The following is a 22,549-nucleotide window of genomic DNA, read 5'->3' as shown; positions in this document are numbered from 1 at the left end:
GTATCTAAACTTCACTGTCTATGGTTCCACTGAGGGATGGGACCTCCGAGGTCCACCTGCAGAGAGGTGGAAGGCTTTAAGGGAACGGCAGGTGATTCCAGACTGTCTTTATCACAAGAAGCGGGGGGCAGCCTCCAGCAGACACAGTGGTCAGCAAATGAGGTTCCAATACGGGCAGGAGGGCACACTGGGGAACACACAGGAGACAAGGGTTGTAATGCAGGCAAGTGCTGGGACAAGAGGAGCCCCACTAAACAAAGCCCACAGATAAACCCCAAATCGTGCCTTATTCTCATATTCACCTTCCTTCACCAGGACTGCTTTTAGCACTGTGGCTAGAGCATCTGAGTTTTTAATGACCTGTGGTACACCTTGGACCAGTGAGAAGACTAGAACATGAAGAGACAGAAAGTCGCCTCAGGCTGGAGGAATGGAAAAGTGTGGGCCCCAGTCATAACCAGGGATCGAGTCCTGGCTTTGCCACTTACCAGCCATGTGAACTTGAGAAAATTACAAGTTCTTCAGCTGCAAAGTATGTCTGGTAAGCCCCACCTGTGGGACTATTGGAATAAAAGCAGTGGGTACGAGGCACTTGGCAGAGTAACTGGAAAGTAGTAGGTTTTCAATGAATCGTAGTTATCATAGGATTTGATTTTTTTTTTCTTTTACCTGCAGACAATACCATCCTTCCCTCTGGGGAGATTTATTTACTTCTTTTTTTAATTTTTTGAGATTTATTTTTTAATTCAGGAGGTATCACAGAATATGCAGCTATCTAGGACAAATAACACCAAATTAACACATAATGCTGCTTAGCAAGTAAAACTAAAGAAGTTTTCCCCAGTTCAGGATAAGTTACTTAACTGGGGTGTGGAAGAGTCTCCCCCAGCCAGAAGCAACTCAGATGTCCCAGAATGTGTCAAGGACCAAGACCTTCCCAAGTGCCTTTCCATCCAAACCACCCCTATTTTCACTCACCACCACCAAAAATTCAATCCTCCCTTAGAATTGGCAAAGTTACACTCATGATAATCTAATTAAAATGCCCTTTAAATGCATTGGGACCTGGTTCCCCACCCAATTCAGAGCAAAGAAAGCCAACACAGTAACTTCGCAGCATCCTACCTTAAAGGAGTAGCACCCTTACTCGGTAGTCCCTGAAGATGCTATGCCTAAAATGACGAGATTGTGCTCTTCGTCCAACTGCCCATGAACAAGAACACAGGATACCTTCCATTTCTGCCTGTGGAGGAGGTCTTCCTCTGGTTTACTGACTATACCAAAATAATGTAAGAGCAGGTTTGCATTCCACTTGGCATTTCACATCCTTCGACACCGAGAAACCATCTGTCTGTCTGGCCTCTGCTCACCAGTCCCACAGCCCCATGTGACCCACCATGCAGCTTAAACTAACAGTCTATCCCTCTGAGGGACTCATAGTTTCCTAAAAATCCCAAACTGCCTTTCTTCAGGGAATTTATATCGTATTGCTCAGCCAGACACCCTCCCCGCCCCACCTCTCCCAACCCTCTCTCTGCCTCCTTACCTCTTTCCTCCTTCTTATTGTTCCTTTAGGTCTTAAACGGTCCTTCACCATCTTTATATGATTACTGTTCCTGGACTGCACAGTCTAAGGCCAGGAGAGTTCTACATCCCAGCTTCCCCTTTTCTAACACTGACTTTTACAGAGCAGACACTCAATTAGTATTTGGAAAATAAATGAGCCAGCAAGCATGAATTCTAGTATTTAAACACTTTAATAAGCCAAACAAATCCATGTATGCATCTTCTATCCTTACAGAACAGACTAAAATATATAGGGGAAACCAAGACTGGAACCTCTTTTACTTCTTTCCCCTCCATTTTTTGATCCCAGTAATTTAACTGGCTAAATTTTTTCACATTTCCAAGGGAATGCCTGTTACAATGCCATTTCTATTGTTCTGTTTTGGTTACTATGAAAGGTTTCCCCATTTGTTTTACTAAATAATAAAACTCCTAATCTTAAACCTATTAAGTAGCAATAAACAACCAAAATTATTAATAAGTTTAGACTGGAAAATTATGTAAACTTTGTTAAAGAAGTAACATTTGAAATACAACAAAAAGAAAAAGAAACCAGAACGAAAAGAGAAAGAAAAAAAAGAAAAAAGAAAAGAAAAAAAACCTCTACGTTTATGAGATATAACAGGAACACAAAGATGATATTCACTGTGTTCCTTCCAGATCCACCCTGGCCATCTATTACTTAGAATGTTGACTGCTCGGTCCTTCCACAAAGAAAACAATCTGCTTCAAACTTCAACATTTGATATAAAACCTACAAAAAAAAAAAAAAGGTGAAATTCCACGTTACCAATACACAAGAGGAACACAGAGACGACACACGCTTCTCCAGCCCCGCCCCTCCGCGGTTAAAACAGCGATGCACCTGTTCAACCGGCCGCAGACTTCACTTAGACTGGGAGAAGCTGCCGGCCAAGGCCCCGGGCACGGGCACTGGCCATGGCGGCGGTCTGAGCTCTGGCTGCGGCTCGGGCTCGGGCTCGCTCTTCCTCATCTTTCAGAGCCTCTTCATACCACGACGGGAAGGCACTGGGGACGGTATCATGAACCTTGGCCAAAAACTCCAGGACTCGCATCTTGCTGGTCTCGGCGTAAGCTTGCGGGCCCCACAGGAACTCGAAGCGTGGCGGCTCACTGCCGGGCGCCTGGCGGTACTCCAGGTACTTCAGCCGCACCAGATCTTGCGTGATGACCTTCTTGGGATCCCCATAGATGAAGTGCTTCCTTTCAGCATAGACGCCCATCATATTCAGGACCTCCCAGACCTCCTCCTCGGGGGCGCAGCTGCCTTTCATGAAGATCACGCCCAGCACGATCATCAGCAGGCCGGTCTTGGGCGTGTTCTCTTCTTCATGCATCGTGCTCTCGAAGGTGAGGTCTAGTTTGCTGATGAGGGTGTAGCAGTGCCTGACAGGATCCACTTCCTTCAAATCAACACCGAAGGCCAGCTCCATGTGCTCAGAGGCTCTCTTGAGGATCTCGTTGAAATACTTGTACTTCTTGATGACAAACTTCAGCATGTCAGCCTTCGTAATTGGCTCTCTCTTTTGATACTTATGCAGCAGGAACTGCACCAACAAAACTACCTTCTTGTTTAGTGGGTCTCTGCATAAGACCTCAGCACCGTCAGACGAGCTGGGGCTCCCCTCATCTTGGTTTCTGGCACCTTCATCTGAATCGGTGCATGAAAGAGCTGCATCAGCACTCACGGAAGATGGGGTTCCCTGAGCAGGGCAAGGAGTCGCAGCACATCTACCCCCAGAGGGGGGACAGGCAGCGGAGGAGGACTCTCCCATAGCCTGAGCAGCCTCCAGAGCCTGGGTCTCACCGCGGGCCTGGCGGCGTTTCTCACGGGCACGGAGCTTACTCTTCTGACCTCTAGGCATGGTGACTCTGGTCAAGGGACAGCAGGCGGGAGTGCAAGTGGTTAGGAGGATGAAGAGGTCACCCTAGAATACGGAAGAAGAGATGGTGTGCATAGCCTAGATCAGGATATTCTACTTGGGCTCCAGAAAAGGTGCCTCTGCTTCTTCCCTTAAGGGTAGTTTTAGGAATCCACAAAACGGGTGAGCAGGACTCCATGCACCTCCTCTCTTCTGCGGGGGCTTGTCACCTCAGTTCTAACTCAGAATGCTAAACTTGATTCCGGATCGGTCTTTTGAAACCTCCCTCTGCTGACTTGACCCTGCCCCTTCAGACAAAGACCTCCCATCCCACAAATGCCCACGGCGGAATTGAGGGGGTGTTAAGCCTAACAGCCATGCTTCAGGCAGGAGTTCAGGGTGGGGGCGGGGCATGCCAGAGGAGGGCGGGGCTCCTTGGGCCACCTCGGTTCTGAAAGGAGTGCATCCCTTCAGGTCTAGCAAGTTATTCACCTTGACACCTGTCCAGTCCTGGCGCTCCTCCCTTTGCTGGCTTGAGACCACACCTCTACACCTCTCCCACCGAGGACTCAGGCTCCGCTGCACATGTAGCGGAAGTCAGGGTGAGCACTTCCGGCCACGCCCACCTGGGCTTCCCAGCGTAAAAGCTCACGTGGGGATCTGGGGGACTCCCCGCATTACTGGTGGTGGAGGAGGAATTATGTGTAAGTCAAATAGGGGTCCTTCCAAACTCCTGACAGGCAGGGCCATGGGGGCTTCTTCCTCTGGTGAAGTTAGCGCACATCAGACCAAGACTTTCATTTCCCCCAGAACCCCAGTAGGAAGTAAGGCGGGCGCAGAGCCGAGCAGCTATAACTAGGACCTTCCAAGACTGACCGGGGCGGGAACCTCTCTGTTGCCCTTTCTTTTTGGGTGGGTTCTCCCCTCAGTCCTCACTCAGTGTCATACCTTGACTCCTTGTTGGTGCTGGGCTGTGTCTCTTCTGCTGACCCGAAGCCAAATCCATCAGGTAAGGCAGAAATCTGTAAATAATTTAAGGAGAATTGACATCTGTACAATATTCTGCTCACTTTAAATGAGTGTGGTGTATTATTGCTCTGAGACTTCTTTTACCTAAGTCTATTAGTAACTTTCTTTTATATTTGCTTCCATTAAGCTCATGTACATATTTCTTAGTTCTTTTTTTAGGTATATTTTGGATATTGCTACTGTTTTGAATGGCGTATTTTCCATGATACATTCTGTTATTTATTTTGTGTGGCTAGACTTCTGATTTTGCTGTAGTGCTCTATATCAGTCTCCCGAAGTTCCTTATACATTTGAGTATTTGACAGCCAATTTCTTTGGAGTTATTAATTAGGGGACCTTATTATCTCTTTTCACAATCCATAAATTTTATTTTGGTATTCCTATGTATGGCTCTATGCTGGCTATGCAAACCAGTCCGGGTTTGAACAGTAGAAATGGTAACACACCTCCATGTCCAGTTCTGACTTTGGTGGGAATGTTTTAACATATCACACTCACGTATGTGTGCTGTTGATTTTAAAATACGGAAGTTCTATTCTATTATACGTTTGCTAACTAACAGTTACTAGTATGAACTGGTGACGGATTTTTATCAAAGGTTTTTCCCTGTTCTCTGTTAACGTAGCAAATTCCAATTCACAGTTTTTTCTAATGTCATATGATCTTTGCATTCCTTGGACACAGCCTCTTTCTGCATTAATTCGCAGCTGTACCAGACATGCTATGAATTCATTTAGAATATGTCTATGAGTGAGCTTGACTCAAATATTTTTTTCTTGGGGCATACTTATCTGGTCTTTGTATCAAGGACAGTTAGCCTGTTAAAGTGTTTGAGTAATTTCCCATCTTCTTGTACGGCTTGTAAGAGCTTACTTAATGTGCTGATTAGCTTTTCCTTCATCATTTGGTGTAATGACCTTTCAACCTGGCTGATCCTGGTGCAGTTTGAGGGCAAAATTTGCCCTGAAAATACATCAGGACTACAGTTTCAGGTGCTATTGTTCAATAAAAGCCTTATATTTCTCTATGGACCTATTTAGTGATTTCTGTTTTGCTAAAAATGCTTCCATTTTACTTGGGTTTTCAAATTTAAAGACATATTTATAATAAAATAATTTTATTATAGAAAATTCTCCATCACATACAACATTACAACGGATAAAATAACTCAATATACCTGATGCTCAGTATCATTTATCTTCAATAGTTATAGGACGCTTGTTCAGATTAAGGTTTATTTACTTATTTGTCTCTTTGTTGGAAAAATTACTCCCGAAGTGACACTGTGTTAATTCCATCAGGAGACACAGAACATCTGTTGTCTCCTTTGTGGTAATGTTGGCAGTCCCTGAGGGTCATCAGTGTCACCCATTAATTCGTTGTAATTCTGGAGTTCTGTCATTTTTCTGAAATTATTAGCTGAAATATATCTATAGGTAGAACCTTCTGTTACCTTCCATTCTGTTTTCTTGACGTAAGACTTACAGTTGCCCCATTTTACTGCCTAGAGAGCTAGGTATATAGATAGATAAAGAAAGCTAGATTTTTTTTTTTTTTTGTCTAATCAATATCAGTAAACTCTTTAGCTCGGAATTGAATTTTTTGTAATTTTAAATAACAAAAAAATCTCGCTGGAGAACTAAATCAGTAACTGGATGAATAATTCATCCATTAATAATAATTATTAATGAGCAGCATTGGAATAATCCATGTTCAGGCCTTAGTCTTTGTCACGTGACGTATTATTTGTGCCTACAGATAGCTATAATTTCGGAAAATAGAAAATTTTACTATAATTTATTCAAAGCCAGTTTTCTTTGAAGGAATATACTTTCTATGTTCTTTCTATACAGCTAACCGACCAGTATGCCAGTTGAGTTTTATTTTTTTCTTTATAAATTCTAATGTGGACATAGCAACTAGTTTGTTATTACTATCTTAGCTTGTATGCATATGCATAAAAGATAAAATTGAGTACTCCCTCTCTGGGGTCACAAATTTATTCAATATAGGGCTGTCCTAATAGACTCAGGACTTTATTCATTAATGTAGCCAATGCAGAAATATCTGACTTGTTTGAATAAATATGCTAACATGTACTCTCAATTTATTAAAGATTTTCCAACTTCTCATTTTACTTGTTAGTAAATTAAATACTTGGATTTTTGAATGAATATATACTTCTTGAGTAGGTCGTTTTTTTAGACATGTTTCTAGTTTTAATTAGCCTGGCAATACAAAATGTTGCTGAGCAAAGACACTGAAACTATGGATAAGGAGTCAGGTTATAAAACCAGGTTTGTCACGATTCAGTTGTTAGAACCGTATCCCCCTGTGCCTTCACCCATCCTGCTCCTCTGTGAACGATGTAATAACATGCTCTCAGGCAGAAGTTACCTAGAATGATTTGGCCTCTGACAACAGTTTTAGCTTTCAGTGGCTGAAGACCTTGTTCACCTTTACCTTCTGCTCCAGTCCAACTTAGACAAACCGTCCCCTCTTAAACCTGTTGCCTCCAATACCATTTCGGCCATTTCAATGGCTACACTGCCAGTGAAGGACTGAATTTCTGAAGGCTTCCTCATCCCCATGCCTCATTCTCTTAGACATCAACTCCAGCCAAGATAACAATGTTTAGGAGACACAGGACATATCTGTTAGTGATCCAGGCTAATTCAGAGGAATGGATGCACTGTCTTTGGTGAGCACAATACCTGTGACACCATACTCAGATTAACATAGCCAGGAACGCTATTTTGTGGGGGGTTTTGGTTTGTTTTTCATTTAAGTTTTAGTGAACATACAGTGCTGTATTGGTTTCTGGAGTAGAATTCAGTGATTCGTCACTTACATACAACATCCAGCACTCATCGCAACAGGTGCCCTCTTTAATCCCCATCACCCATCTAGCCCATCCCCCACCGTCCTCCCTCCATCAACCCTTAGTTTGTTCTCTATCATTTAGAGTCTCTTATGGTTTATTTTGCTCTCTCCTTTTTTTCTTTTCCCCCTTCCCATATGTTCATCTGTTTTCTTTCTTAAATTCCACATATGAGTGAGATCATATGGTATAAGTCTTACTCTGACTGACTTATTTCACTTAGCATAATACACTCTAGCTCCATCCACATCATTGCAAATGGCAAGATTTCATTCTTTTTGATGGCTGAGTAATATTCCACATCTACTTTATCCATTCATCAGTTGATGGACATTTGGGCTCTCTCCACAGTTTGGCTATTGTTGATAATGCTGCTCTAAACATCAGGGTGCATGTACCCATTCAAATCTGTATTTTTGTATCCTTTGGGTAAATACCTAGTAGTGCAATTGCTGGATCATAGAGTAGTTCTATTTTTAACTTTCTGAGGAACTTCCATACTGTTTTCCAGAGTGGCTGCACCAGTTTGCCTTCCCACCAACGATGCAAGAGGGTTCCCATTTCTCCACATCCTCACCAACACCTCTTGTTTCCTGTGTTGTTGATTTTAGCCATGCTGACAGATGTGAGGTGGTATCTCATCATAGTTTGGATTTGCATTTCCCTGATGATAAATGATGTTGAGCATCTTTTCATGTGCCTGTTGGCTATCTGGATGTCTTCTTTGGGAAAATGTCTTTTCATGTCTTCTGCCCATTTCTTAACTGGATTATTTGTTTTTTGGGTGTTGAGTTTGATAAGGAGAACTATTTTTGAGCACACAACTTTGCCACTTGCCGAGCAACCAAAATAACTGAGTAGAAAGTTTCTGAATAGGGGCACCTGGGTGGCTCAGCAGTTTGGGCGGCTGCCTTTGGCTCAGGTCAGATCCCAGGTTTCTGGGATCGAGTCCCACATCTGGTTCCCTGCTCAGCAGGGAGTCTCTTTCTCCCTCTGCCCCCCCCCCCCCCCCGCTCATGATCTCTCTCTCACTCTCTCAAATAAATAAAATAAAAAGAAAGTTTCTGAATAAACTTCAGAAATAAGATAGTATGTTAATACTTCCTAGTAACTAGAAGACAAGGAAGTGTCAAAGGTACATGTTACTGAGGACCAGGATTAAGGTGAGGGGAGTGCGGAATAAAATATTTAAGTTTTAAAGAGGTGGGATCTGACCCTGCACTTGCATGACCCCTACAGTCTGTGCCTCACTTGTTTTCAGGCCATGGATGGTGTCTTTATTTAAAAGTGTGGTATTTTCTCATCATGGATTTTTGGCATTAACTTTGTTTTGTTTAGTATTGAATGAAAGCATAATTTATCTTGATTACTGAGATTGTTTGTTCTGCCCCTGACCTTAAATTTCGAGTTCAAGGTCAATACCTCACTTGTCTCACCCTAGCCTCAGTCCCGGTCAGTCTTCAGTGTTTAATACTGATCCTGTCCTCATGCACTAAGAGCAGTAATACATAATTATACCTGGCCTTGTTTTAAATTCTAGGCATCATTCCACTGTCTGCCTTTGTAATCTTGAGCAATAAAATTACCCTATATGAGATTATGTTAAAAAAAATTTAGGGGGTGCCTGGGTGGCTCAGTCGTTAAGCATCTGCCTTCGGCTCGGAGCGTGACCCCAGATTTCTGGGATCAAGCCCCGCATGGGGCTCCTCTGCTGGGAGCCTGCTTCTTCCTCTCCCACTCCCCCTGCTTGTGTTCCCTCTCTCGCTGGCTGTGTCTCTCTCTGTCAAATAAATAAACAAAATCTAAAAAAAAAAAATTTAGAGTAGAGAATAAGGATATTCTTTTTACCGAAATGGCAGGATGATGAAATAAAAGTATATGTGAGAAAATACTTTGTAAGTTTCACAAATTACTAGTTGTTTAGAAATATTTCTTAGATTGAAACTTTGAGAAAGTTCTAAAAATCAGTCTTGATCCATCCTTTGAGATACCCACTACCCTAGTTTTTCATCGCTGCATAACAAATTATGTCAAACTCAGTGGCTTAATATAACACCCATCTATTATCTCACATTTCTGTTGGTCAGTAGTGTAGGTGCAACTCATTTGTGTTCTCTGCTCGGGTCCTCGCTCTCAAGGTGTCTTGTTGCTGGGATGCATTCTTATCAGGAGGCTCTTGGGAAGGGTCTACTTGCAAGATTCCGGTTGTTGGAAGAATCAAGTTAACCTGTCACTGTAGGGCTGAGGTCTCTCTTTCTTTGCTAGCTGTCAGACAGGGGCCACTCTTGGCTCCTAGAAATTGACTGCATTCCTTGCCATTTGGCCCTCGCCATTTTCAGAGCCATCAGTGGAGACTCTCCCTTATGTAGAATCCCCAGCCCCTGAATCTCTTTGTCCATGAAGAAGGAAGCTTGCCCCTTTTGAGGGCCCACCTAATTAGGTCCAGTCCACCAAGGATAATGTCCCTTCCTTAAAGTCAGCTGTGCTACATAATATAACTTAATCAAGGGAGTGATATCCCATCATATTCACAGGTGCCTCCTGCATTCAACGGGAGGTGATTATACAGGGGTGTGAACTATTGAGGGCAATCTTCGAATTCTGCCTATTACACCGAGAAAAAATAAACGATTACAGAATTTCTGACCATAACCGTGGATGGAACTCCCAAGTTGCATATAGTGTACTAAATTTAGAGCAGAAGTTTTTAAGAGTCTCTAATGCTGTGGTTTGTTTTGGTTTGGGTTTTTGTTTTGTTTTGTTTTGTTTTTTACCTTCTTTTGAAACAACTGTGCCTCACGGCTGTTAGCATCCATCAGGCAACTGCTTAAATGGGATATGTGCCGAAAGAGGCAAAATTGAGGTTTCTAATTCCCAAACTGAAAGGCTGCATTCAAACATTGAACTTTAAGGGGTCTGTTGTTTCGTCATGAATGTCTTCATGTTTTATCAACTCAGCAGCTACTCCCTTTCTGCTTGTCATTTGTTTAACAAATACATATAAGGCTAAGCACCATGCCAAGAGTGGAATATGCAGGAATGAAGGAGCCCTCCTGTGTGTTTTCAGGGTACTAAATGGAAATCCACAAGGTTTACAACTCATTCATTCTTCTTTCCATCACAGTACCTTTAAATGTAAGGAGCAATAAATTACTCTTACATCCTATGATTTTCAGGTTTTGGTCATATAACAAAATGAGGAGTGATGCACGGACCGCTCAACTGGAACATGGACATCTGGGCTTCAGTGACAGCCTGCCGCCAGCATGCCTCTCAACCGGACCATACCTGCGCCTGTCTAGGCCTCAGATTCTATTCTGAAAGGTTGGTGGACTAGCCTATTGCAAGTATTTATTGTCACTCGTGCTTACTACAAACGGAAAAGAATTTTAGATGCTACAGAAAACGCGTAGGTAATATAAAAGTTTTAAATGAAATGCCATTAATTTACTTGGAAAGGAGTAATCTGCTGAACAAATATAATAACAATGTATACAGAATAATAATCTTGTAAGTTCTGACCAGGTAGTTGGTAAAATTTTCCTTGGCTGAAAATGGAAAGACTACAAGGATTTAAGGAGGGGAAAAAAAAGATGCCTACCAAAGACACAAATTTAGTCAACTTAAACACTAGGGGCCTGTATATTTTATCTTTAAAAGAAGGATTGTTGGGAATCTCTTCAAAATGAAGGGAAAAAAGTAAAGGATGCCTGCCAAACAAAGAGAAAAGTTTGGCTATTTTAGACATTAGCAGTCATTTAAGTTTTATATCAAGAGAGTATATTTTTACCTGCGAAGAAAACACCGTTTGGAAGTTCTGAAGGGATACTGGGCTATTTCGAACATTTAAAATCTGATGGGTTAAGAGGTTTGGGTTTGTTGTTCATTTGTTTTCTTTATACGCTCCCTTTTAGTAGCATGGTCAAACAGAGCATCTCAGCACGTGCGTGTGCGCTCACAGGGCAGGTAAGAAGGGACGGGACGGAAAAACCAATTCTCAACCATTACAAGACAAGTGAGACGTGTCCTAAGAAACTGTAAAAAGCAGTTGGGACTGGAAAATGTCATTAGCTTAGTTCCCCAGACTGCTTTTTACATCTACAGTGTGACTGAGTTGTGGGATGGGGCGCACAGGTTTTCCCACCCCATCCTCTAAAATATCTGTCTGCTGTGGAGTCAAGGGGATAGAAGGGGGAAAAGGAAGGAGGCAGAACAAATACTGTAAAATGAAAATCATCAGAACTACTTATTTCCTGAGGACCCCTGACGTTTCAAGTGTGCTCTGTGCCTCATCGTACGCAGCCTCTGGTGTCACTTTTAGTCCCTGGATTACATAGGCAAAGAGAGGGAGGCTCGTGAGATTAAAAAGATTTCATTTATGTATTTAGTTTCTATTTACTATAGCCAGAAGTCATAAAAATGGCAAAGGGCTAGACTGAGCAGGAGACAGAGAGGGGTGTCAGAATCTGAATTCTTTTTTGGGTCAGAAGAGGCAAAGACTCCTTGACGGTGGATAAGCAACCTTCTGCGGTATCATGTAGTGTAATCAGCCCTGGTCAATACTTTCTCTTTCATATTATTCAAAATTTTGATAATCTAAATGAGTGGTCTCAACTATAAAGTAGCATTAAAGTCATTATAAGGAGAAAATTAATGTGGTATTTATTGCAAGGACATTGCTCATGATAGAATCACCCTGAGCATTCAGTTGAGAAGACCCTTGGGAAATACCCTCTTAGCCTAGCTCTCTTATTTAGGAGAAACCATGTTGTTTTCATCTGATGGACAGTTAGTTGTCTTTTTTACTCAAGTCACAAGTGGAATCTCAAAGTCAGATTCACACATTCTCACAGCAAGTGAACATGATCTGATTCTGTGCAGTTTGAATACCAACCAGACTTCATATATTTCACCCCCCTCACTTTAATATCATCCTGAATACAAAATATCACAATCCTCCATTCAGTAGTTATTTACTGGTAAAGAGTCTGGCCATGTGCCATGCTGGGAGCTGAGGATAAAATGATGAACAAACTATGGGCACACCCTGCCTTCATGGAGCTTATCATCTAGTGGGAGAGACAGGTATAAATCCAGTGCACGTGCGTGCACACACACACATATTTATTACAAACTGTTCATGGTTATGAAGGTAAAGGACAGGGAGATAAAATAGTAAGATACTATTTGATTGAGTAAGTTTGGAAAGGCTGTCCAGAATTAGTATTTTAATCTAGGGAAAGGATAGATGTGACTTAGAATAACAAAGGTGGGGTAGGGTTTCAAGACTGTTCCTTGAGGGACCTGCCTGTGTAAGGGCCCGACAGAAGAATAAGTCCAGTGCACTCAGCAGACTGGAAGAAGACCACTTTGGTTTGAGTGTGAAAATCAATGGGAAGAGTGGTACGGAGTTTGAGTTTCTTCTCAGATGTAAAATAGAACCACTGACGGTATTAAAGCAGAGGAAGACCTGATCAGATATGCATTTTCTTTTTTTTTTTTTTTTTAAAGATTTTATTTATTTATGTGACAGAGAGACAGCCAGCGAGAGAGGGAACACAAGCAGGGGGAGTGGGAGAGGAAGAAGCAGGCTCCCAGCCAAGGAGCCCGATGTGGGACTCGATCCCGCAACGCCAGGATCACGCCCTGAGCCGAAGGCAGACGCTTAACGACTGCACTACCCAGGCGCCCCAGATATGCATTTTCTAAAGATCTCTGTGGCCGCAATGTAGAAAACAGATTAAGAGAAATGACAAAAAGAAAACAAAAACATGTAGGAAAAAGAACTCTGGGTACTTGCACAGTATTGCAGGACTGTGACACTGGAGACGGAGACACTGCATAGATGAGAAAGCCACGTACGAACAGACTCACATGCTAGTTTGCATGTGCATGGTGTGGGAGAAAACAGTCTCCCAAATGCCTGCTTCTATCCGTGGCATGCGCACGTGCACGCACACTTGCATCACCTGCTGAGATTGGGGAATCGGCAAGTGTTGGGGCGTCCGAATGGATGTAATTTGGGGGTATGGTTGTGAGCTCAATTTAAAAAAGGTTGCATGCGAAGCACCTTTGATAAATATTCAAGGGAAGGTATCAGGCAAGCAGAAATCTATATGAAGCTGAACGTTCAGAGAGGTCTGACCTTGAGATGCACATCTGAAGTCATGAGCAGGTATTTGAAAATGGAAGCAATGAACATGAATGAGATTGGCAAGAAAGAGAGTGCAGAGTACGATAAGAAATTTGAAGGCAAGCCAGCATTTCAAGAATGGGTAGAGAAGCTTACCCATTACAGAAGACTTAGAATATATAGAAAATAATTTAAGCACCCGTAATTCTCTTGAATATACATAAAAATTGTTAACATTTTGGTACCAGAGCTTACAATTCCTATGAGTACCCAAAATATCTTTACTCTTAATTAGCAGAGATAGTAAGTTCTCATTCAGTGTCAATGAATCAATCAATCCACTCAGAATATTGTTAAACTAGAAGCATAATTAATTAATAAGTAAATACATTCTGTAAAGAGTTAAACTTATATACTCAGTACCTCTAGTTAAGGCATCTAGAGAATTTGGTGAAATTAAGTTCTATAGTGTAGTTGCTTCAGAAAAAACTCACTGTCGCATTTGAAAAGCAGCAGAAAGCAGATGTTCTGTTAATGGTGGCATCGTGTTGCTGTGTGAAGGACAACACATTAAATGTGCATTACGATGGCAAAGTAGAACAACTCATTATTGGCTTTTCCTACACTGAGTCATTTGTGTTCCTATTAAAATGAATATTAACTGGTTGGTTCTAATTTGATTTCAACTTGAACAGCTTTTAAAAATGTCAGTGTCTATAAGTATAATGCGTTTTTTAAATGCACCTAAAATTCATTCAAAAGAAAATGGCTGTGTGCACTGCAGTTACATGTAAATGTGAAATTGATGGCAAAACATACTGTGATTAATGTGTAATAGTTGGTATTTGCATTAGGGAGGTCCTTTCCTATTTTCAGTGGTACATGGTTTATGGGGTCTGTCACAACCATATTATGTATAACGTAAGATACTGAGCTGAGCCTTAGGATGAGTAGGATATTTAAAAATTTATTCTCTTAGAATAAATCAACAAGCTATGAAGTAATTAACTTCTTCATTGCTTAGAGTCATGCCTTTCCAAAATTGAAAAAACTCTCTCCAGATTTATTAAATTTCAGGTTCTACTGCACCGACACTTAATGTTGTGGTAACTGTTAAGGCATGTGTGTATTTGTTTTCATTTTAAGAAAATTATTCATAAAAGAACATTGGGCTTTTAAATCAAGATAAGTATTTCCTATTAAACTTTAGTTTTAATCTAGGTCTTTCAATATGAGTTTTATCTTAGCACCTGGATAGTTTTTTTTAAACTCTATTTTCATGCTTTGACATTTTTAAAACTGTAGAGTAATTTAAAGAGTAAGAAATCTCTAAAGTATCCATAGCAATGAGATATAGGATATATAGATAATAAAATATATACAGAGAAGTATATAATACAGAAATTATATTTGAAAATTTCAATAATGGGTTTTTTTCTAAAGAGTTTATTTATTTGAGAGAGTGAGCAAGAGAGCATGAGTCAGGGGGAGCAGAGGGAGAGGGAGAAGCAGACTCCGCACTGAGCAGGGAGCCCGACGTGGGGCTTGATCCCGGGACTCTGGGATTATGACCAGAGCTGAAGGCAGCCACTTAACCAACTGAGCCACCCAGGCACCTCTCAAAAATGGTTTTAACCAACAGTTCTCTTTTATACTTCTGCTGAGCCAAACCACTTGCTATTTGAATGAAACCAGTTTTTGTTTCCTTTTTCTGTTGTTTGGACTGACGACTAGATAAGGAGCCCAAAGACAAACACCAAGAAAGGTCACATGGCAATGACCAAGCTATAGCTGAATCAGACACATCAACTTCAAACAAAAACATCATGGAGAAGTAAAAAAGAACAAAACAAAACAAAACAACATACATATTTTATGAAACACAACCGTGGTGTGAACTTATCAATCATAATAGCAAACTGTTCACTGACAAGATCTATTGTGGGCCATTTGGACCTCTGTGTAGCTGTAAACTCACACACAAGCATATCCATAACAGTGATGCTAGAAGACAAATTTAGAAAAAAAGTTTTTCTGTATAAAATTGTTTCCTTGCTTTTATAAAAAGGAAATGCATTTTCATCTAGTGGGAGATGCTGTACAAGAGATATATTATTGCAATAGTGAAAGGCAGGTTTTGTTTTGTTTTTATAAGAAGAAAACGATATGGCTGAATACTGCCTCTAAATAAAGAGAAAGAAATGACTTAAATTAGTTTTGTGTTTTCAGACACGTCATGTGATTGTGTCAATGCTGAAGAGCCTGGGTATATATTATTCTTTTCCCCATTTGATAGATGAGAAAAGAAACTGAGGCACAGTGAAGCTAAATGATTTGCTTGAAGCCAATAGAACATACATTTCACAGTGCATCATGGTAAAAAGTTGAGTAGTTTACATTCTTCTCTCCTATTACCAAGAACCAAATTGCTCTAACCTAGGAAGGTAGGTTTTCTAGGAGCATTTTCTCCTTGGTGACATTTTATTTAAAATGCTATAAAAACAGTTGAAAACAAAGAGGTAGAGAAATGTACTGAACAGTATTAGTAGTAAAACTTCTGAAAATAGCCAAGTCAGCAGGAAAGAGGTTAGACACCAACTGAGACAACATGGCACGAAGGTGATGAGGAGAACGTGTCAGAAAGTTCCTAGATGGATCTTATTTCCTGTGCTTACTGAACTCTGGGCCACTCCTTGTGCACACCTGGTTAGGAATCTAAATGATCCTCACGTGTGCCTGGGAATGCATAAAAGACATTAGAAGATGTTTGGTGAATGTCAGGATGAACATATTGTTGATAGTATAAGATAACTGAAATTTATGTGTACTTTAATAAAAACAAACGCTTAGTAATTTTGCATAAATAATATTTGTACAGAATGTTATTTTCAACTAATCTCAAATTGTTTTGTGTCTCAGTTTAACAATTCTAGCGATGAATCTCATGTCCCTTGCCTGGGTATGTACTGAACCAGAGTTTGCCCTGAAAGAGCTTAAAAACGCCTGTGTAGTTCTTTGAATACTGGGTTGAATCAGTTTGCTATTGTCACAGTTGTGTAAAAAGGAGGAAACCCAAATCCAATGCATACAGCAAGAATTTTTTTCTCTCTCATGCTTCTGCAGGTTGGCTGATGTTTTATATCTTGGCTGACTTTGTTTGGGCTTGGCCCCAAGCTGAAGGTAGGATCCAAGTCCGCTCTATGTATCTCTCATCCTTTTTGCACCAGGGGCTACCTGTACCCTCTTCTCGTGGCAGGGATACAGTGGGAACAGAATGAGCCCAAGCCCAGAATCACACAAGCACATTTTGAGTCTCAGCTTACCTCATGCCCACGGACATCCCATTGGCAGAGGCAAGTTACATGGCCAAACCCAACATCAGTGGATCATGGATGTATACTCTTCCCACCTGGGGGGGGGGGGGGCAGCTTGGGAACGAATATTTGCTCAACAGTAATCTAATCTACCATCCATACCTTAACCAAAATGCAGTGTGCCTTTGAGGTTTTGTTATGGATTCCCCAGGACACAAACTATTTTCTACTTGTTACACTAAGAAAATAGTAAGGTAGCTAAAAGTGTTTTAAGGTCAGCAATTAAGACTTCTTTTGTTCATAAATAATGCAAAAACTTGAGTGTATGTGTGTATCACAGGCCTTTGTCATCAGAGCTCTCACGTATATACAGAGATTTTGCTTATAGTCTTAGTTTTTCCAGAATTCTTTATTAATATTTATAAAAGGCGGGGAGGACTCTCTGGATGCCGGAATTTCATATTAACATTTAGAAATAAGGCATAAACTGTAATCCACTGCCTTCGTGTGATACTTAAAACCATTGTATTTTTAATTAGAGATTTGTCAGGGAGATGCAAAAATAGCATTCAAACTGCACATTTGTTGATTGGGCTTAATAAAGACTCGGGATTTTTGAATAAGCTGAAGATTGGCAATTTTCTTACCAGGGCTATCATTACTAAGAAGCAAACATTTGGTAATCCCAGTTCTGTGATGGAGACTGAGCTCTCATGATGCCTTCTGTGAGGACAAAATGAAATTTGATTTACTACTTTATATTTTCAAAGCCATTGGAAGCCAGGAGACCTTCCTCACTATCATAGCCTTTATTGACTTACTTAATTTGAGCATTTGCTTATTTTGTATCTTTTAAGTTTCAAAATATCAGAGTTTCTGGAAATTGTCTGATATTTTATCAGACTGTTTCTACATAAAGGAATGACTAATTCATAGCCAAAGGAACTCTAAAACCACATATAGAAAAAGAGAGAGCGCTCCATCATTCCTCAAGCTCAACATGCCGTTATCATACTTAATTTTATTTGTAAAAAGAGAAAGAGAACTGTTGTTTTTTTTGTTATGAACATTGCTTTTGGCAGTTGAGTCACTTTATTCTGCACAATGAAAATTATTTTTGTGACAGCAAAGTTAGTACTCTTGGCTGAGTGAGCACATGGAAGCTGACTGGGCCACAAGAGATACCCTGGGTTGACACTTAGGGAGAAGGGATGTACTTGTCACTGGCCCTCCTCTGAATAGTTAATAAAGAGCTTTCAGAGAACATTCTTTGGAACATCTGTCTCAGGAATTGCAAAACTTCTTGATCTTTCAGTCTTTCTGATAAAAATATATCAAGTACTGTAGTGATAAATGATAAAGTAGCATATTCTTCACGTACAAAAAAGTCTGCCCTCAATAGTTATTTGCTGAATGATGGACATTTTATCTACGAATATTTCATACATGCATCTACTTACTGTAATGCACATACAAATAAACATTAAAATTTTTTTAAAAATTTCTAATCAGAATTAGATGATTTCATAGTTAACCGAATATTGAAGTCAGGGCCAGGTAAGTAATTTGCCAGGCCCAGTGAGAAATGAGAATGCAAGGCTCCTTCTTCAAAAATTACTAAGGATTTCAAGATGGTGACAAGCATGAGGCCTTCTAAGCATGAGCCCCTGTTCATCTGCACAGGTCGTGTGCCCATGAAGCTGGTCCTGACCGAAGTACGTGCTACATGTGTAGAATGCTCTTTCTTTAGTGCAACAAAAATAATACATTACTGACTTTGGGAAGATTAACAGAATGACTCTTTAAGCATATGTACATGCAAATATATATAAGAAGTTAGACAAAAATATATACATCTATGTGTTATATATTTATATCACATATAATATTTCAATATGGAGAGTCTACTTCATATAATTATAGTACTATTATATATTTGAATTATGTAACCAAAGCAACTGATAGGAAGTCTGTGATATATTGTCCTAGATCTTTCCTCTCCGGATCTTATTCCATTTGTATGTTGGGGTGAAAATCAGCAATCTCCAGCTCTTTCACAATCTGCCTAAAATTCGGAATGTGTGGTTTATCCTTAATTCTCTAAGATTTCCTTTCATTTAAGAGGCTCCTGACATGAGAAGACTAGAGTGTCTCACAGGAGTGGCTCAGAAGAGCATCACAATTTTCTTCTAGTCTTTCTATTTGCCTTCCGAATAGAAAGGATTCTAGGAAGATGTGTACTAGGAAGCTATTCCCCAACATTCATCTAATAATAAAAATAATAATAACAACAGCAGACATTCTTAAGCACCTGATATATGCCAATCTCTTCATATAAGTCTCTAATTCTCATAACTATCCAAGGTAGTAACATTATCCCAATTTCATAGATACAGAAGACATTGCTCAGGTGGGCTTTTATTATATTGCATTATCTAATTGAGAAGAGGTAGAACCATGATTCAACTCATATGTTCAACTATAAGTTCCCACATTGCCCTATATTTGCTTGTACACATTGTCAGAAGATGAGCCCAGAGCTACTCTGGGAACAGGAGGAAGGCCAGTCTGGGACTCTAAGTCACCCCCATAGAGATACAGTGTTTCGTCTCCAAAGGTGACCACATCAATTCTTTCCCTTTTTGAATGCACATCATGAAGAGATGGAGTCAGTTTCCTCTCCTCTTGAATCTGAGCCAGCTTTGTGACTTACTCTGACCACAGGAGAGAGCAGATTTGACACAGTGTGAGTCCCAGGCCTAACTTGGAAGAGGCATCTTCTGCTTTCTCTGGACAGGAGGGGCAGCCTCCACGATGTAAAGGAAGCTTAGGCCATACACCTGGAGGATGAACCATCATGTGAGAACAGAGAGGCCACAGGGAAGAGCACTGAGGCACAAGACATAGGAGTGAAACTTTGTATCTCCCAGACTAGCTCAGCCACCAGCCAAATGCAGCCAAGTGTGACTACTGCCATTGTTTCCTGGAACAGATGAAATGCCCAGCCAAGCCCTGCATCAGTTCGTGACCTAGAGAATTCTAAAAAACAATACATTGCTGTTGTTTAAAGCAACTAAGTGATTTGTTTGGTAGCAGCAGATACTGAAACACAGGGAAACTTGGAACTATTATGTTTTAGCAAAGCTGGCAATTTCAGCAGGTACAAAGCCCTGGCTGACTGGCTTGAGTACACGCATGTTTGGGCAAAGATGTGTTCTGAGACTCCGTGGGAGTTCCAGTAGAGTTGCTTAGGTCTCCTTTGGGAGAAAACCTATCTGTAGAAGTTTTGATGTGACTTTACCTTTCCATCAGAGCAAGCCATGAGTACCCTTGTTAGAGGAATGAAATACTTGAAGAATAGTTTGCCTGCCTTATGGCTAAATCCAACATCGCTATTTCCTTCTCAAGATGTCAGAGTCATGATATGTCTGGTATCCTGCTCTCTTAGTCATGGTTTCTGCTCTTGTGAAAACATAATAGTAATTTAAGATAATTTGTATGAAACATAAACTTTTCATGGAGGATACTTCTGAAATTCAGGCCTACGCATGACTTTCAAATTTCTAAGTGTACCTGCTGGTCAGTCCTCTTTGATCATATACTGGCCTCTACAACAGAGCACTTGGGGATGAGTACTTGATAATTTTAATATGGCCCCGAACTTTGGCATAAAAGGCACAATAAAATCACCTCGAAAATATTTTTAACATTAATTTCATTTAATGGGAAATTCTGTGATGAAAGCGGACACACTTGATTAAATAAAATTCAACTATTTTCAGTAGAGTACAATCAGCTTGTCCTATTGTACAAGTTGAGAACTTCATTCAGAAGATACGGTTGGAAGCCTCAGGTTTCCAAGTCGTGGTTCTAAGAAGACTGACAGCGAAGTACAAGATTGTTCTTTTTTTTTTTTTTTTACCCCCACTAAATATACTCTCTAATGCAAGAAAGTGTTTAAAAGGAGTTTTAAAGAGTCTTTCATATAGTTCAGTTGACAACTAAAGTTTGCGTTAGTATTTAAAGGGAATAAAACTTCTTTAAAAGTGAGACTTTTTTTCTGCAACACATCACATTTCGTCACTCAAATAATAGTTGCCCCTAAACTGAAATAGTTATTATTTGACATTAATAACATCAGTTCTTGGTTTTCTCACCTAGTATCTTCATGTGATGCTAAACCATAAAGAATGGTTTGAAGCTTATGTCTTCCAGGATTTTCCAATTACCAAAGTTTTTCTCTGGCTTTTTAAATGCTTGTATAACAGAGTAACTTTAATTAATGTCCCTCAACAGTTCTGTCAAATGAGCCATATTAGTTATGTCATACAGAACAAGACCAGAAAGAAATTACAGCCTAACCTTCTCAGGATAAATAAATAAATAAATAAATAAATAAACAAGAACAGCAAAACTCTGCAAATTCAGTGAAAACAATTACAACCTCCTCTGGCCTTTGGATTCTAACAGCGATAGCTCCCCTTTTGCCCAAAGTGCATCCAAACCAAACAGCTCTATTTGCTATTTAAGACTTTAAATATCGCCACTCCTATGCAGTCTCCTACTGGCCAACATCATCTCACAGCGCCAATCCCCCTGCCTCCTCGCCCTGGCCGCACCCATGCTTCACTCCCACCTCTGTGCCTGTTCTCGCACTGTTTCCTCTGCAGCCGCGGCGCCCCTCCACTAAGTCAATGTCACCTTATTTGGTGGTTTCGGATTGAGCCTTACATTCCCTGTAGCCTTCCCTGCCCACTGCATCCTCCGCCGGAGTCTAGTGTTAGTTCCCGTACTTCGCCATCCAGTCATCAAGTACATACTGAGCCATCCAAGCGGCCAGGCATGCTGCATAGTGCTGAAGCTAGAAAAATGGAACACACTCTTCCACTTCTCAGCTGCTGATCATCTCTCCGTGGGGACAAGTACGTAAACAAAATGAAGCATGGCTGGGGAGAGTGCTCTGAGGGAGTTGTTTTTGATTTTTTTTACAGAGAAGGAGAGCAGTACATATTAGAAATACCTAACTCATGCAGTGGGAAGAGGGGGACAGATGTAACTCCTGGGAGACCCTTTGTTATTGTGAGAACTGAACAATCAGCCAAGCAGAGAAGCTAGGTGAGGTCATTTTGGGAAGCGGGAACAAGCAGAGCAAAAATGGTATTTCCTGCACCTCAGGGTCTCACTGTATTTTAACTCCACGATTTCATATTTTCCCCTAGATCAGGTATAGATAACCTGCCTATCTAGTCCTTTTGCCATTTTGGGGGGAATCTGCTCTTCTATCTTCCAAACCACGCGAAAGACATACGCAGGATGTAGTTCAGAAATCAAAAGTAACGATGATAAGGGACAATCAGGTAACAGAAAAAAGAGAAAGAAAGAAAAAAACAACCCACAAACTACAAGTATTGTGATAGATACAAATGGACTTAAGTGTTCTAGATGAATAAAAAGCCAAACTCAGGACATTTTTGGTTGCATGATGAGACAAACTGGAACAAGATAATGTAATTAAGGAAAAGTTTTAATTATTTCAATGCAGTAGATCCCTTCTTCAAACGAATCCTAAAATCCAGTAACGGACCCAGAGGAGCCTGAATATCTTCCTTTAAAAAATTATTTTTGAGTTCTTAAAGTGTGTCTGCTACAGTGGTCAAGGCAAATGCAGATTTGGGGGAGGGCAGTACTCATTAAATTTGGGAGGCCCCTTGAAGAAAATAATATAAATTTGCTAATGTAAGTA

At 40.6% G+C, this 22,549-nt stretch overlaps 1 protein-coding gene across 8 annotated transcripts in view; it reads right to left on the bottom strand.

The window, feature by feature from the left end:
• Nucleotides 1-1,715: 1,715 nt before the first annotated feature.
• LOC100475400 (melanoma-associated antigen B18) overlaps nucleotides 1,716-22,549 on the bottom strand; it is a 420,370-nt gene continuing 399,536 nt past the window's right edge. For all 8 annotated transcript variants that reach the window (XM_034649752.1, XM_034649751.1, XM_034649754.1 and 5 more), the window contains 3 exons: nucleotides 4,398-4,471; nucleotides 2,432-3,515; nucleotides 1,716-2,320 (listed from right to left, as the gene is read on the bottom strand). In XM_034649752.1, coding sequence (XP_034505643.1) covers nucleotides 2,457-3,452 — 996 coding nt within the window. In that variant the 5' untranslated portion in view covers nucleotides 3,453-3,515; nucleotides 4,398-4,471 and the 3' untranslated portion in view covers nucleotides 1,716-2,320; nucleotides 2,432-2,456. The remainder of the gene's footprint in view (nucleotides 2,321-2,431; nucleotides 3,516-4,397; nucleotides 4,472-22,549) is intronic.

This window comes from Ailuropoda melanoleuca, chromosome X, assembly GCF_002007445.2.
Source record: "Ailuropoda melanoleuca isolate Jingjing chromosome X, ASM200744v2, whole genome shotgun sequence".
NCBI lineage: Eukaryota > Metazoa > Chordata > Mammalia > Carnivora > Ursidae > Ailuropoda > Ailuropoda melanoleuca.
The sequence above is the reverse complement of the archived record's forward strand: the minus strand, read 5'-3'. Positions and strand labels throughout refer to the sequence as shown.